At 37.1% G+C, this 17,763-nt stretch overlaps 1 protein-coding gene across 1 annotated transcript in view; it reads right to left on the bottom strand.

Moving 5' to 3' along the window:
* Positions 1-4,836: 4,836 nt before the first annotated feature.
* The window catches only part of LOC143887874 (ATP phosphoribosyltransferase 2, chloroplastic-like), a 35,038-nt gene continuing 22,111 nt past the window's right edge, over positions 4,837-17,763 (bottom strand). Inside the window, exons 4-11 of the mRNA XM_077392108.1 lie at positions 16,579-16,644; positions 16,323-16,430; positions 16,095-16,178; positions 7,137-7,238; positions 6,846-6,962; positions 6,637-6,717; positions 5,673-5,792; positions 4,837-5,391 (exon numbers count right to left, since the gene is read on the bottom strand). Coding sequence (XP_077248223.1) covers positions 5,296-5,391; positions 5,673-5,792; positions 6,637-6,717; positions 6,846-6,962; positions 7,137-7,238; positions 16,095-16,178; positions 16,323-16,430; positions 16,579-16,644 — 774 coding nt within the window. The 3' untranslated portion in view covers positions 4,837-5,295. The remainder of the gene's footprint in view (positions 5,392-5,672; positions 5,793-6,636; positions 6,718-6,845; positions 6,963-7,136; positions 7,239-16,094; positions 16,179-16,322; positions 16,431-16,578; positions 16,645-17,763) is intronic.

Here is a 17,763-nt window from a genome sequence, read left to right as displayed (position 1 = left end):
TCTTGCTGAACTTTGTAAACTCATGTCCACATCGTGCCTAGTGCTTTGTTTACTATTTCTATCATGTATGAACCTTGTAGACATTAGCAGGCTCTACAAGTATTTTAAATGGGAGAGACTCTTGGGATTTGCTAGAGAGTAGCATTATATAAAGGCATTGAATAAGACAAAATCTGCTGAAAGTGAGCCTGTGTGGCTGCTCTCACATGCATGCAGTAAAATGCCTTTCTGTGAAGGTCCCTAGCAGATCCCATTAATATTTATGCTTTCTTTTTAAGTAAAGCCACTAATCACTTTACATTAGTCCTTTTTTAATGGACTCTTACAGACTTTAGAATCCCCATGAGCGATCGAAAAAGTAGAAAAACAAAGTCATGAGTGACATTATGAAAACAAGGTAGCGCAAACATCTCTCCCATATAAATATATAATGCCCTTTCCCTTTCCCTTTCCCTTTCCCTATCTTATCGTGGGATTATTCCTCTTTTCGAATTTGAAGCAAAGCTTGATTTTGATGTTTTGATCTCGGTCAAAAGCCTCTCAAATCAAATTCACGTGATTCTTTATTTCCAAGAAAAATAAGTATCTTGAGCCCACGTTTCTCGAAAGAATTCTTCACTTTTACAAAGCTACTATGATATGGCATAGATTTTAAAATTCCCTAGGCCATTCTAGTTTTACTTAGAGGGGCCTTCAATTTATAATAGTATTCCTCTAAATAAGCCATAAGCATATCATTTCCCTCTAAATTATGGAATATTTTTCTTGCAATCCAAAATTATCTCAATGTTTGGATAGCAAGAAAAATATTTCTGACAGAATTTTCTTTTCTTTTCATGATGTAAAGGGAAATGATATGCTTAAAAGGGATATGGTTCAACTTAACTTCTTTCATGTGTAAAAAAAAAAAAAGTAGGAAATTTTAGAAATATTTCTTCTGTAATAAAATTTTCCAGAAAATTCCTGCAATCCAAACAGGGACCTCAGCTTAACGATGATATCCCTCTAAATTAGCCATAATCATATAATTTCCCTCTAGATCACGTAAAGAAAATAAATCTCCGAGAAAAAAAAATTCCATCAGAAATATTTTCCTTCCAATCCAAACTGGTCCTAAATTTTATTAAATATTACTCATGTTTTCTTGATGCAATGACAAAAAACACCACTACTCTCGGGCGCATGGCAACCTTAGTGTGAAGGTTCCTGAAAAGCACAAACCAGCATTTCTAGTATCATTGCTCTTGTCTTCTGTGTATAACTATAATTGAATGCATCAAAGCTTCTTGTACCAACAACCCATTAAACTAATCAAGTGACTTTGGAGAGGGACCCCTTTTTTTTGTTAAGCCAACTAAGTAGGCAATTCTATATGTGTTGATTCCTTCTCTTGATTACAATGTTCCTTTTACTCTTGCAAAGTACTTGATTAGCAAGCATAATCACGGAATACTTAAGAGTCCAAGTTTTCAGTCACCCCCTTCCTTTTCCTCCTCTGAGAATTGGGTTGGAATGTGTGTGAACATGTTAAAAAGTAACAACATTGGAAACCATAACGAAGCATTAGGAATGTAATCACATGTTAGTTGTTTTCATGGTTGATTAAAGAATATTGTGATCTAATTAGTGATGGGTCAACACCCAATTTACATCATTGGATTTTGAATCAAAGTGCAAGAATTTTACTCAGTGGGATAGGGATCATAATGTGATCCAGATGCTTCTTTCCTTAACTTTCGTCTGCAGGATTTCAACTGCTTTTCTTTATGCAAAGCTACCCTTTCCATACTTTAGATGGAGACCAGCACTCTTCACTCTAGCCATGGACCCTTGCTAGTTTCACTCAAAGTTTCTGTTTAGTGAGGCTTTCTGACCTCACAAATTGATAGTATGGACGGCCAAAAAGCCCCAAAAAAAAGCTAGTTGAATATACACTTGAACAGAGATTTCTAGAGGGCAAAATCTTGTGGAAGTCCTCTTCAAGATGCTTCAATGATGAAACTGAGCAAAACAAGGCCCACCACTATATGCTCAACTCCTTTAGCACTAAACCTTTTCCTGAGAGCCGTCCATCCATCCATGGCAAAGACCCAATTCACCAAACAAAAGTATGTTGCAGCCATCCCCGCATGATGAGGTCCCTAGATGATTCTCCATCTCCTCATAAAATATTTGTTTCTTTAATCATCTCTCATTAAAAGAGTCATAACCCAATTTACCAAATCTTGCCATAGCATGTGTGGCAAAGCCAAAGAAGTTGACCACTAAAAATCCATTCCCTCATTTATGACACATGAACCTTCCTTTCTTTTAGATGAGTAGAAAATTCAACAAGATTCCCAACATGAATTGTCGAGGGGGTGGTCATTAATTAAAGAAGCTTTAATCATAATAGAAAATGTTCCAAGTTCCCACCCGTTCCCTCTTATAATTGTTCCACTAACTTGCATTCCTTAAATCAAACTTGTGAAATATAGTGATTTGGTCTTTCTTGTATGAAAAGCAATGGCTGTTTTCTAGGCAATGACAGCCCATAATCATGGAGCAAGCAAAAGAAGGGAAGTTCACCAGAACCTTCTATTCACTTAAATGGGAATTTAACAGAGGAAATTCAATGTTATGATATTTTAGCCCTACCAAATGAAAGGTCTTGCCACCTATATATTTATGCATTATGAATGATTTGCTTTTACATTTTTAAATAGAGGACAAAGAGACATGGGTGTCATTCCTAATTTCTAGGGAGTCTAAACCAGCCCCCCCACGTTGGAAATCCATGAGAAAATTTCAACACTATAAAGATGGAAGAATCTAGCAATAATAGAGAACTGAAAACATGGAATGGAGCTGGACAATTGATTAAATCACAAACAGGTAGGAAAGAAACCATCAACATCAATCAAAGGTGAAAATTGCTGTTGCAAGTGTTCTTTCTGAATGGAAAGTGTCACGTCCGAGTTGCTGAAATTGCACACAGGTTAGCACTGCTGCACTAGTGATGTTGATAAAACAGGTTAGTTGTAAGATAAGCTGAATGAAAATGCTGTGGAGGGGTAAAAGCCAAAGCCAGAGGGCTATTGTCTTGGTCATCTAAAACCTTTTTTTCTGCTCTTTACCTAAATTATATGAGCAGAATCTTGATAAGTGTAGAAAGAAACCAAGAAAACCACTATTTGTGCTTATAATAATTACATCAACAGAGAATTTTGCAGACCCTAAACTTCATTTCTGGCAGGGATGCAACTTGTTTCCTAAGTATCCCTTAGGATTTGGGAAGTTTGGATTGTTTCCTAAATAGTAGAAATGCTAATTCTATAAGTATGTAATCTCTTTCTTTTTAACATAAGAATGGAAAAGCAAGGACTGTTTTAGGAGATTTGGCCATCTCGAATACGCCTACGTTGTTACTTTCTCTTATTTTTACTTTTATCCAAGGGTCGTATCATCCAGCTGTTGTGCCCTAATCTTGGACATTAATGTCTGGGTGCCCAAATCTTCGGACCTAGAGAAGACACTGTCCAAAAATGATTTCGAACCTTGGGAATGGGATATGGCTCCAAAGGAGGTTTGGATCCAATTTTTTGTGCCCAAATCTTTAAAGTTCGGATCATTTGGATCCATTAGACAGTATGGGTCCATTGACAACCATTAATAGCGGTGGTTAGGACTTTCAACTTTAGGCTAGTGTGGTGCTTTTGGCATCATATTATGGTTTGGTACACATGCAATGCACAGACGGTACACCCACATTTGATTCAAACAGTTCACCAACCCAAAATCCTCTCTGATTGGAGAATTCTAAAATCGAATCAAGTGTTTATAAATGGACAACAAAAGGAAATCCACACAACGGTCCACACCAATATACACAGCAAAGAATCCTTTTGAAACTTGGCTGGCTCCCACTCATTTATTCCTTTACCCAACAATCTCAGGCATCAACAGACTGTTTCTGGACATTTGAAGGGGAAAAAATCATATGCAATCGGCCACATCTGTCCAACATTTCCTTTGTGTAAGAAAAACGTTAGTATCTGGTAATGCAACCGATGAAACTTGGCTGAGTGATCTGACAATAGTGATCTTGGAGGGCATATTTCTTAAGAAAATGAGTAAAGCAGGTGATGGGAGATACGATTTCTGATTCTAGAAACCATATAAAAGAGAATTAGTTCAAACATTCTTGGCTTTCGATTCCCATAACTTTGTTTCAAGCTCTTTTCCAATTAACAAGTTCTTCAAAAAAATGCCCCGTATGTTGAATGATTCGAAGTTTAGAAATTTACTAATATCACCCATTTTACCATTCATCTCAGGAAAAGAAATAGGAAAAACCTAAAAGATCTAAGAGCATAGACAATAGGGAATAGGAATAAATGAGATGATTCAGGAAGAATAGAGATCTGGGGTAAAAACACATTATCAGAGCACTGCAAGGACATGTTTTCAACTGGCCCTATGATAAAAATGTAGGGGCTGTTTGGATACGCGGATGTTAGAATCCGGGATTTCTTCAGAATTGTAGCTAAGAGACACGAGAAGAAGCGGAGCAGCCATCCTTTTTTACTCGTTTTTGACTTCTCGCCTTTCTTTCTGACAGCAAGAGAGTAGCAGATCCTCCCATTTTTCCAGGTTTAGAAATCTCAGGATGCAGGAGAGATTTTTAAAACCTGAATTTCTCACTTAAAATCCAAGAAACGCTGTCAGGACAGCATATAGCAGCTTGATCATGAACCCTCTTTCACACTGTTTTCAAACCAAAAACCTGGATTCTAAAATCCGCGTATCCAAACGTCCTCTTATGTTTTTCAACATAACTGTGTTACGGATATCAAATTGCAGGAGAACTAAAAACAGGAATTATATTCAATATAATAAATACCGTATCAAACTGTGTTGAAAATTGCAAAGTACATACAAATATTCTGTATTTTTAGTGTCTCACATCATGTTGTGAAAGGAAAAGGCTATGTTGACATGGAAGCAAGAAGCCCACAAAACCATTGTTTCACTACAAAGGAAAAAGCATTATATTCATTTGAAATGCAAAAAGAAACTGAAAACATCTTGTGCTAAAATGGTTAATTTTACATAAATACTACATTTTACAAATTGATGAGGTTTTTCCAAAGATTTCTTTTTTGAATGACAACTATAGTAAGGTTTTTCCAAAGATATCCCTCAGCCTAATCTAAGTAATGGAAACTCACTGAGCCGTTGAAGACATACTCTCCAAGCATTCGCTTCTACGAAAGGGATGTCTGTGAACAACATGGAAGGATATGGTCTGAAAAGTCATAGCCCAAGTTCTGCAAGTAGCGCGGACCATCTCGGAGTCTCTTCGTCGAAGATGTATGTCAACGGAGAAACCAAAACCCCACTCCCTCCAATCTGCATAAAATAATAAAGGTAACAATGGCAAGCAAGATATCATTAAAAAAAAAACTAAAAACAAAAAATGGCAAGCAAGATGGTATTCAAAATTTGAAACTCGTGGTACAGAAACATGGCACCAATAGCGAGTGTATAGCAATCCATGTCTCCAATAGCAAATATATAGCAATCCAACACAAGGTTTTCTAAATTTTGTCCTAATTCAAGACTCAACAACTTGAAGAAAAGAATAGTTATGAAAGAAGAACTAAAGAATAGTTCAAGAGAAAGTATCTTACTTGTCGGAGCTGCTGAACTGATTTATAGAGTGCCTTTTTTGGTACACATATGACAATTGCGTAATAGTCTGGTACGACCCGCTCATTGCGTTTGCAGAAGACCTTACTTATGGTAGGTCCCTGCGTAAATTAACCAAAAAGTTAGGAGGAGGAAGAACACTTGAAAAATTAAAATGAACTCCAGGGTTCAGACTTTCCCAAAGGAAAATTTGGGAGCCCCCTAATCTTCTTAAATTGAAAGGAACGCTAATAAACTTTCAACCAGGTCATGAAAATAAGCATCTTACCTTAACAAATCATGAAATTTGAAATTATTTTGAAATTTGAAATTATTGTTACAAAAAAAAAAGTTTTGCTTAGAAACATCTAGAATCACCTCGTACTAAGTTGAGAAAAGAAGCATTCTAAAAATTTGTGTTTCAAGCGAGCTTGGTGACTATGAGGTAACTAACAGCATAAAGGAAAAGCACAATCCCTATTCATTTTTCATTTTCAAGAGGTGAATTGTCAAAAACAGGAGATAAAGGATGAATTATGCCTTCCAGTCAAGAAGAGTAGAACCAGATAGCACGAAAAACCATGGAAAGCTCTCCACCAAGATTTCCCCAGATCTTCAAAGAAATGCAATTTATTATATACGCTAAAGGTAATACGGGTTTGAAGAATGCACATGGAAATAAGAGAAGACTATTATTGGAAGGTGGTAACCATTTACCTGAACACAAAAGCATGGAAAGAAACATGGTATACTTGATTAATGTCAACTTTTGGAAAAGCATGAAGGAAAAAGGTAATAAACCAATTTCATGTTAACGGCATAACACATAATTGTTTAAACAATAATCCTTACTAAGCACATTTTATATTATAATTTACATCTGGAGTTATTCACTGAATCTCAGGAGGATTCAGTCGGTCTTGCTGGGATTTGAACTATTATTTTATTTTCATTCTGAAGACTTACTTGCAACCCAGATAATGATGGCTGGCCTAGAACTTTCTTCGCTACATCCTCTTCACAGCTCCCTCGCATGTTTGCTGTCAACTGCCATCAGTATGTGCAAGCAAGACGAGTCATGGAAAAGTGGTTGGTTTTTGTTTTGGTGAAAGATAGAATCATGTAAAAGATGAATACGCAACTACCAAAGAAAGGCAAATAAGCATAAGTGATACCGTGAATTGACCAGCGGCCCTCAAGTGTGCTTCAAGCCTTTCAAGAATCTCACGCGTGGTGAGCAATAGATCACCACTATGACGGATCAGAGATTTCTTACTTGCAACAAGAACAGCCTGCAGAAAATCCCATGGGCTTCCAAATTTCGTAAAGGTGGAAAATGTCATCAATGGTAAAGGCAGAATTACATAAACCAGCTGCGATTAATATGAAATGGAGGACGCAAGTAACAATACACTATTTAAATTCATGGATTGATAAAAAAATCCAAGAAATTGCTGCTAATATACCTGACTTTCCAAGACAATGCCACCTTCAATTTCCTTCAAATTATTTTCACGTAACGTTGTTCCACTACTCACAAGATCCAAAATAGCATCTGCTATGCCCATCTGTGAAACAAAATCACAAAGAGACCAAGAAAAGTGAAAAAAGTAATCAACGGTGATGTGATTATGGTATGACAACATTAATCACGTTAGCCAAAAGTATAAATTTGTGGGTCAATATAAATAAATATCTCATAAAAAAGTAAGGAAATATATTTGGTAAGCCCATATTAAAGGCACAATACAAGCGTCTCCAAGTCTTCGCTCGCTTTTCGTACGCTCTTAAACCTTTGCTGGCTCCTGTCTTTCTCGCAGCGAAACATTAGACTTCTCACACAGTCTAGTCAGAACAGCGAATATTGAAATTAACATTGAAGTTATTGGAAATTTCTGTAATATAATAATAGATGTGGGCCGTCATGATCTTCCAATTTTACTCTTTTGTTTTAAAGGAACTGCTGGACATTTTTGCAGAAAGTAAACACCAATTGAAAAATTAACGTGAATGATAGAAAGTGAAACTGTAACACCATGTTAAATTGTTAAGTTTCCTGCTGACTTCCCTTTTTATTTTTTTTTGAAAGTTGATGGGTTGTTGCAGAAAAAGAACCCTTCTAGCGAATAAGGAATCCACAAACCACAGAAAAAGTAAATCACAAATCAAAGAGAATAAACGAATCTAAATATAACGGCTGGTTTCTAGGGCAAGATAAATGAAAATGTGTTTGCTTTATTCGAGATCTTGTGTTGTATCCAAGATGAAAAGGGAGAGGCAATTTAAGAAGGAAATATTTTTATCCAATTTTTCTGTGGTTCAACTCATTAGCTTGTGTTTGCTCAGTAAGTGACCTTGCATTCATATACCGAACCATACGTGTCACAAAGTATTGAAAAGGAAATTTGCTTCATCTTATTTCCAACTATTTTAGTCATCTAATCCACACACTCTTCAAGGTTTCATTGTAACTTTCAAGTAAGGAATCTAGCTAAAGCAATTTCAAGCATTAACATTAATTAATTGGCATCATGAGTCCCTTCAGAAGTCTAAAGTCTTTATTCCTCTTACGACTCTTGAGGCTCTGCAGATCGGAGGGAGTGGATGCCGAAGCCCACCAGCGTTTTCACCGTCCGATCTTTCTTTTACAAGTTGGCATCCTTGAACAGGGAAGAAGATCGACGTACAAACGTGTGGAAATTGTGGGCTCCTCCCGTGTAGTGGCCTTTGCGTGGATTGTGGTTAAGAGAAGAATCAAAATGTGTGGTCTCTTGTAGAGAAGGAAAATACACTTAGCAAGCTAGTGCCCTCTTTGCAAGCTAAGTGAAGAAACATTCGAGGACATTCTAGTGCATTGCCCCTTCACTCATCGTATTTGGATGAACATCATCAAAGCTTTTGGACCATCATGGTCTTTCCAAAATTCCATAAAAACATATATGTTGGAATGGAATAGAGGTAGGGGTGCAACTCGGGTCGGGTTGAACCCGAATTTGGGTTGGGTCGGGTTAAGCTTTTTTAAAAATCGGGTTGGGTTGGGTTGGGAAAAACCAACCCAAATTGGAAATCGGGTTGGGGTGTCGGGCAACCCGACCCGACCCGACAAGTATTCCCATATGTATAAAAATTTAAAAGTTAAAACGGCAAATGAGTGAATATTCCAACATAAATTTATCCTTATGAAGCTAGAAATGTGCTTAAATTTCAACATAAAGTTATCCTTCAGTTACAAAGAGTTTTTATATGGTGGATGCCTGTGTAGGAATGTGAGCCAAAAAAAAAAAAAAAGTGAGGCCCACAAAAAAAGCATGTGCATGATGGGTGGGTCAACCCGACCCAACCCAACCCGAATTGGAAATCAGGTTGGGTCGGGTTGAGCCCAGCCGGGTTGGAAATCGGGTTGGGTTGGAAAAATGGGTTCCTCGGGTTGGGTCGGGTTGGACCCAACCCGACCCAACCAGACCCGAGTTGCACCCCTAAATAGAGGGCCTTTGGTGATATCGGCCAGGCTATGTGGCAGTTGGTTCCTTCTGCAGTGATTTGGCATCTATGCAAAGAATGAAAACAGTAAATGCTGAAAAGTGAGCCTGTGTGGCTGCTTTGACATGCGACAGACCATCTGCAAAATTCCTTTTGCGACCTAGCAAATCCCACTCTAGAATTGTAACTGAACAACAACAGAGCAACAGAAGCAGATGTGTATAGATTCCCACGCCACAGACCTTTATCAAGGAGCTTGTATGAAGATCATAAAGACAAAAAGGAGTAAAAAATAGCAATTATTTAATTAAGTTGAGGAATAGAATAAGTTTCTTTTCTATATTAGGAACCGAAGAGACACCAATGACAGGAAATGAAGAAAGCTGAGAAAGGAAAGAAGCGGAACAGATAAGTGTCATAGGAAAAGAAGAACCATCACACATGATTATCCTTAGAAGAACCATCACTCCATAAGAAAGGTTTTGATGAACTGGACTGACAGACCTTTTCAGGAAGCAGGTCAGACGTTGTGGAAGTCAGTACCCTATACTCTCATTTGGCATTAATTGAGAGAGAGAGAGAGAGAGAGAGAGAGAGAGAGAGAGAGAGAGAGAGAGAGAGAGAGAGAGAGAGTCTTTAAGGAGGAAGAAAGAAGCTGGGGAGGGATATCCTTAGAAGTAAAATTGGATCTTATAATTTGGGCAAGAGATAAGCTGGATGAAAGCTACACTATGGGAGATATTTTAAGGAAATGGAACACGATAGTCACCGAAAGAAGAGAGAGAAGAAAAGCTGCACCAAGATGGAATCTGCCAAGTGCAGGTTGGTTGAAATTGAATTTTGATGGCAGCGCTAAAGGAAATCCAGGGCAAGCAGAGATTGACGATATCTTAAAGTTGATGATATTTTCAGGGCTTGAAGGCACGTGCGACACAAACGAAGCAGAGGCTAGAACTTTACATTGGGGGTTAAATGGTGGAGGGACGAGGCCCCCTAATCATTGAGCGTGATTCATCAAATGTCTTGGCTAGGGATTCAAATATAGCAAATGGCCCTTGGAAGCTAGAAGGGATTATAGCCAAAATTAGAGATCTAGCTTTAATAATTAATCCCAAATTTCAGCATATGCTGCAATTGGCAGATGACAAGGCAGATAAGCTAGCAAAGGATGAAGTGAAGATTGTTGAGTTCAAGATAGAGCTAGAATAAGGAGGAATGTAGAGCTTAAGAGGACTGAGATTTTGAGGTCGTTGTATTTTCTATTCGGGAAACCTTGTACCCATGTCACAGCTGTGTCTTTCTTTGAGTTATGAATAAAATGTTAACTTAGGAAAAAAATTGTACATGATTATGCGTGATGATTCCGAGTAAGAGACAAATGAGAAGAACATGGGTACTCAGTAATGTCATTTGTGGAACCTATATCAACCACCCAAAGAGCCCCGAAAGGAGATGGGAGCGAGATATTATTCTTCGGATGAATAAAATTCACTTGAGAATTTCATTAATAGAATAGATAGATAGATATGCGTTAACTTGAAAATGGCTGTAGCAACGTGATTTTGCTAGCCACCAATTTGACAACTAAAATTAGTATAACAAAAACCTAAAGGGCAATGAGAAACAAAACCGATTGGCATGTGAGGATAGAAGGCAGAAGGAAGCCTTGGTTGTGATTGAGTTGGTGGGATTCTGTATGTTGAGATGTGTTCCCAAGCCTAGAAGAGATACCAGGAAAAGAAAGATGTCCATATCAAAGGTCAATGTGATGCATGATGAAAGTTGGGCCACAAATATGGCAGAAAACTACTGGAATGTTTGCATTGGCCATGACCTGTACCGCGACCTCTTGACAACGACAGTCCAACACAAAACAGAAGTCAAAACAGTCAACAGATGACGGCAGGAGGTTGCTGTTTTAGTTGCGATTTAGTAATAGGCATCAGTATATCATGTTGGAGTAGTAATTGACTCGAAAAAAATGGGAAAAATCAAATGACCTGGCAAAGCAATGTTGACCAAAAGATATTTTTTGCCTATGCTACTCACTGTACATCAAACTTCATCCTTTTCATTGTGGAATGGGTGCTGTTAAAAATCAGATACAAGAGTAGAAAAAAAGGAAAGAGAAGAACATAATAAATACTGGCAGATAAGAAAATTTTGTGTAGGTTATAGCCACGCAACAAAAATCATCTTATCATCTCTATTAGTGAAGTCTAATTAACTATAAGTATGGCGTTAGTAACTTCACTAATGATGGACCCCATCCTATACAACATAAACAACAGTTAAAACTGTTGTTTATGTAGGTTATAGCCACCCAACAAAAATCATCTTATCAGCCAACATAATAAATATTGGCAGATAAGAAAATTGTGTGTAGGTTATAGCCACCCAACAAAAATCATCTTATCATCTCTATTAGTGAAGTCTAATTAACTATAAGTATGGTGTTAGTAACTTCACTAATGATGGACCCCATCCTATACAACATAAACAACAGTTAAAACAAGTGCCCCATAACCCTCCCCCTTAAGCTGGGGCATAAATGTCAGGCACACCCAGCGTTTTGACACAAGCCTCGTTTTTAAGTTGTGGGCCATAGGGTGGGCAGTGCAGTTAGGGACACAAGGGTCCTGGTACTATCCAGGTGCGAAGAACCACAGTAGTAACTGCTGCAATGAGCAGAAATCTCACTCACCGGCATAAACGATGAGCAAACAATCTAATTTACAGAAGCTTACGGATTTGGTGAACATATCAGCAAGCTGATTTTTTAACAGGTCGAATGGAGTAGACACTTCCTAACCACTCACTTTGTTTGGAATGAAATGATAATCAATCTCAATGTGTTGCCTTTCATGAAAAACTGGGTTATTTGCAGTAGCTGCCTCTTTATCACAACAAAACCCCAATGGAGCACCAACCTTGAATCCTAGTTCTTCTAAAAAGGATCGCAGCCAAATCAGCTCGTGGGAAGTGTGTGTCATAGCTCCGTACTTTGCTTCCTCTCTTAACCGTGCCGCCACATGATATTGTTCACTCTTCCATATGACAAGATTTCCATCCACAAATGTACAATACCCAATAGTGGAACTCCTATCATTCAAAAAATAGTGGAACCATTTTATCATTCAAAAAAAGTAGTGGAACTCCTATCAGAAGGTGAACCATCCCAATCCGCATCTTTGTAGCCTTCAACTTACATATATCCATTTGACTTGTATTGAAGACATTGATTTGGAATTCCCTTGGGGTCCGCATAAAGGAAAAGAACGGTAAAGAAACTGACTGGCAAAATTTAAAAGGAAAAGAAACAGTGGAAAACCAGTAAGATGGGCGTTTAGTTGCCACAAAACCCTACAGAAAGTGAACAGAAAACATAAAATGATGCATTCAGTTGCATAGAAACTCAACAGAAACTTTACTAACTTGATTCCTATAGTATATACGCCACAAATGTTCCCAAAATAAGTGGCCCCAATATATACTTTAAAATTTAAAACATCATCAACAACAACAACAAAAGAGAAAGACGTGCAAAGGATGCAGTAAGAGATAAGCCAAGAAAAACATTTTCCGCTCGTAAGCAACGGAAATCAAGCTCGAGAAAAGGCTTTTACACGTCTTTTTTGCAATTTCCACGTCAGTATTTGAAGGTTTCTGAGGAAACCAAAAAAAACAACCGCTTTTCCGTTTTGACGGAAAACTCGCCTCAGGGGGAGGGGGGCTCCTTTCTTTTCCACTTCTCAGAACCCAACTGAACACACCCTTGAGATACCTAATAATGTGAACTACTGCATTCCAATGTGGCATGCGAGGTGAGTGCATAAACTGACTAACCACACAACAAAAGAGTATTCAGTCATGTGATAATCAAATAGATTAGTTTATGAACTAGTCTTCAATACCTACCATGGTCTACATACAGTTCTTCAACATACATGTGTACATAGTTCTTAAATTCATTCGAAATTGACACCAAACGATCGATATGTTTCTATTTGCAACCCCGTCGAAACACATACCGAAATGGAAACACATAGCAAATCAAAAACCGCAAGTGTATTAATCGTATATTATAACAGTATGTGTTACATAATTATATTTATATTAATCACATGCCAGATGTGGTGTATGTACTATGTATAAATTATTTATATGAATTACATCTGAAATGTGGTATATAATGAATTATCAGACATGAGCGACATCGCACGTCACTAAATGTTCAATGTTACCAAACCATTATGCGTGGTTCTTTTGCTTATCAGGTGGTTTTTTAGTGTGTATTTGTGCTTATTCTAGCACTTTTTGTAGTTTCATCTTAAATATTCATCATTTGAGTATGTTCCCATACATTTTCAGAATTTTACAAGATTTCCACCAAAATTCCCATCCGAAACAGACATGTTTCCATATCCGTCACGAACAAAAGGCATACCAAAACCTAAAACCGTGCATGTGTAGCTTACCGAACTAACCCATAGGTGTGGCAACAGGTTTTGCTCCAAATAATCTAGTCTCCTGCAAGGTTTTAAATTTCGGTTTCAGTGTCAGTTTCGGGCCGAAATTTCAGCCGAAATAATGTAAAAATATGAATATCATTTTGTTTATTTTTTAAAATTTCGACCGAAATGTCTAAAATTTCGGTGTCAATTTTAGCAATTTCGGTTGAAATTTCAGCTATTTCGGTGGAAATTATAACATTTCGGTGTACATTTTTAAAATTTCGGTGGAAATTTTGTAAAAAAATCAAAAAATGAAATTTCGGCAAAATTTCGGCGAAATCTTGTAAAGAAACGACTTCATGTAAATTTCGTTTTGGTTTGTGCCGAAACCGAAATATTTCGGCCGAAACGATTCGTTTCGGCCGAAATTTAAAACCATGGTCTCCTGAAGTAAATCAATTGCATATTTTTCACTGAGAAAGATTAATATCGTGTTTCGATCTTCCTATCGTGATTCGTAAGAAGTACCGCAAAGGTCCTTTTGTATGGAAGTGATAATTCAAATAATCTTTTAAGTTAAAAATGCCTTTAGGGTCATTTCATGTCAGAACAATGTCATCAATGTACTCAACAATCCCATACTTTGTCTACAAAACAGTGAGGATTGATTTTGTCTACAAAACACTGAATGATTTTTCTCATTTCTTTTCATCCCATAAGAAAATCACTGCCTCGTTGAATTTCCATAGCAAAGCATGTGGAGATTTTCACAAACCACAAATTGACTTCTTCAATCTACACTCCTTATCGGAATCCTTCTGGGAAACAAACTCAAGTGGTTGTTCGATAAATACGTCTTGCAAATCTCCATAAAAAATGCATAGTTAACATCTGACTAGAAAATAGACCAATAGAGATCAAGTATGGAAACACGTGAAAGATCTTCATATTGTCTATAGCATACTTCTAGGAGTAACCATTAGCCAGAAGTCGTTCCTTGAGCCGATCAACTAAACCATCTAGAAGATACTTCATTGTGTATACCCATCTATAAACAACTCTCTTTCCTACAGGTAAATCTGACATTTCCCATGTACCATTATCATATAGCACAGACATCTCTTCTTCCATTGCCTAATGCCAGTTAGGGTGATGAATTGCCTAAATGTGAGAATCAGGAATAGGAACATGAGAAAAAGAGAAAGCAAACTTTCAATATATATGAGAATAGATGAAAAATGAGAAATAGGATGAGCAGTGCAGGAACATGCACCTTTTCAAGAAAATATGAAGATCTAAGAACCAGGAACGAGCGCAGATGGATCACTAAGGTTCAAAAGTTGATTGGTCCTGAAGGTGAAACTGGTGTCTATGAGAGAACTTTGGATCGTCTCGTGTAAAATTTTAGGGAAGGTACATGGTAAGTTTCTTGCAAAACAGGATTAATAACACTTTTCTCAATCCAAGGCACATGAATAACTAGAACTAAAAGGGTGGGTATAGGTTCAAAAACATGTTGGCTGACTGATAGACAAAAAATATGGTGTATGCTCAAAGAAATTTAAAATCAAGACATAAAATGTTTTCTTCGGGCTGAAATTTCAGGGAAAACGAAATTTCAAATGTTTCAAGTTTACCCAATTTCGATTTCGGGGTTGACCGAAACCCGAAATTTTGGATTTCGGTCGAAATTTAAAACCTTCGTTTTGACATTAGAGAGATCTACACTAGCTGTGAGATCTGATTTCTTGGGAATCCCTAGCATTCGTATCACGTAAATTTTTTGAGGAAATGTTAGCTTTTGTATCCTGAGGTAAGGGGCATGTCCTCCTCATGTACTTTTGAGATTCCTTGGGCATTCCAAAGTATTTATGGCAGGTAGGTTTTTTTATATTAGTTTTGCGGATATGAAGGTAAGGTGGAATGTCCCCCTCTTTGTACTTTTTTATCAAATCAATATAATTTATGGTGCCAGCCTGGGTTCCTAGATAAATGCCAGGTTAAAAGAGAGATTGCATTTATAAGATTTTAAATAACTCCAGTTTTCAAGTTAGAAGTATAGATAAATTCTATGAACCTTATAATTTACATGTCAGAAAGGGGAACAAATGAGAATTCAAACAAGGATAAAGCAAAACCTTATAATTTATATGTAAGAAAAGGGAACAAATGAGACAGCAAACAAGGATAAAGCATCTAAAAACTTTAAAAGACAAAAAATACAGAAATTTTGCAAGAAAATAGTGACAATAAACAGAAGAATACAAGAACAGAGAAGATTAAAAAAATTAAATATCAGGAATACAAGCGCTGTCAAGATGCAGCTTTTGTGCTAGAATATGTGACCATGCATGAAAATGGCATAACCGCAAGAGTTTACAGGATGATGCACAAATTGGTACGTCAATATGCTTCTAATCAGCACAAAAGAATAGCCACTTAAATGGATATTTTACAATAATCATTAATAGTCAAGCAGAAAGTTCTCACCGCAGGAGCTGCCTCCAGTGCTCCATCAGCAGTGGAGAAAGTGACATGCTTCAACCCTCTCTCTTTTACAAATTTCGGACCCAGCTGTGTGGGGAAAAAAAATCAAACTCATCCCATGCATGGCCATTGACACCAGCAACTATCAAAGAACATGCTTCTTTACGCAAAAGAGGGAAAAAGGGAAAAATAGCCTAGAGCATGTAACAATAACCTAAAACATGTACATACGTAGGTGAAGCCAGTTGCAATTCGAAGAGGCTTCTCGTCAGTCCATTGAGGCATTTGTGCCAACTCACTCAGGGAATTGATATTCTCGAAAATCCCATATTTGGGAATCTGATACACAAATTAAAATCGATACCAACATATAGAAGAAGCATTTCAAAAAATTAAAATTAGTACCAGTTGTAACTAAAGAAAGCCAAGAGAAATTTCAGTGTTGTTCTTTCAGCAGCACTCTGTATAAAACCTGATAAATACTTACTGCAATAGACAAATGACAATCCCCAAATGCTAGTGCATCATGAACTAAGATCAAATCCTCATCACCCTGTTGAAAAGATTAAAAAATGAAATCCGTATACATAAATGTATTCCATATGAATACTTTAACTACTAACTACCAAAAATGAGATAAATAAAATTACTTGCAAGAACACTGGACAAAACACAACATGATCAAACCTCTCCTCCTTTTGAAATACATCATCAACCACTGAAATATAATTTTTTTAGCAATCCATGACACAAACAGCATGAAATTCCCTACATCAAAGCTAATGTATTAATCAAGTCTTAGCATGCCACAGGTTAAGGGTATGGAACATGAGGCAACTTTTGTCATTGTTAAGAACTGCCACACAAATAAGTCTATTGAAATTTACATGGTAGCTGATATACTGAGGCCAATGGCAAGGGTATTTTTGAAATAAAGGAATTTATCGGGAAGCACTTGAAACGAGACCCAAAACCCATGTAGAATCTACAGTAATAAGGCTCCCTCTGACTGAATAAAAGCGTGCTTACACAAAAGGAGCTACGATCGGAAAATGGATATATGGCCAGGCAATAAAATCAACAACCAAACTGCAATCAAACAGGGTACATATCCAGTTAAGCTGCCTATCAAAGCAGAGACAAGGTTCATTAAGCAAGACCAGACACAAGTGTGTATAGGGTTTCAAAGAAAAAAAAACAATGAAAAGAAAAGAATCTGAAATTAGAAGAAAAATAAGGTAATAAAAATCAGAGAGGAGATGTCATCTTTCATCTTATTAATTTTTGGTAACAATAGGTAATGAAAAAACTGAGTTTAGCCTACAGTAAATACTCTCTTTCCAAACGACTTCTAGTTCATCCCTACTTTTTCCTTGCTTGCAAAAATCCTTTCTATTAAAACTGTAAGTCTCGTCTCTTCTACGTCTTCATTGATCATCAAGTTATATCCTTTTCCTCTGCACTCTTTCGATCATATGCTCGTCTCTTATCATCCTATTGTGTTAGTACATCCCAGTTTTTTAGTTGCCATTCAAAAAAAATTCCAAATTTGTTAGGTTTTTTCTACATTTTCCTCCTCTTCACAAATGTCACCCCTCTTCTTTGTTTCCCTTTCTTTCTCAGAGTCTGCCTCCTTTCTTTGCCATTCAAAAAAAAGACATTCTAGCAACCC

Source organism: Tasmannia lanceolata, unplaced genomic scaffold, assembly GCF_043159265.1.
Source record: "Tasmannia lanceolata isolate RefF3 unplaced genomic scaffold, GAP_Taslan_0.1 ptg000012l, whole genome shotgun sequence".
Lineage (NCBI taxonomy): Eukaryota > Viridiplantae > Streptophyta > Magnoliopsida > Canellales > Winteraceae > Tasmannia > Tasmannia lanceolata.
This window is presented reverse-complemented; position numbering and strand designations above follow the sequence as displayed.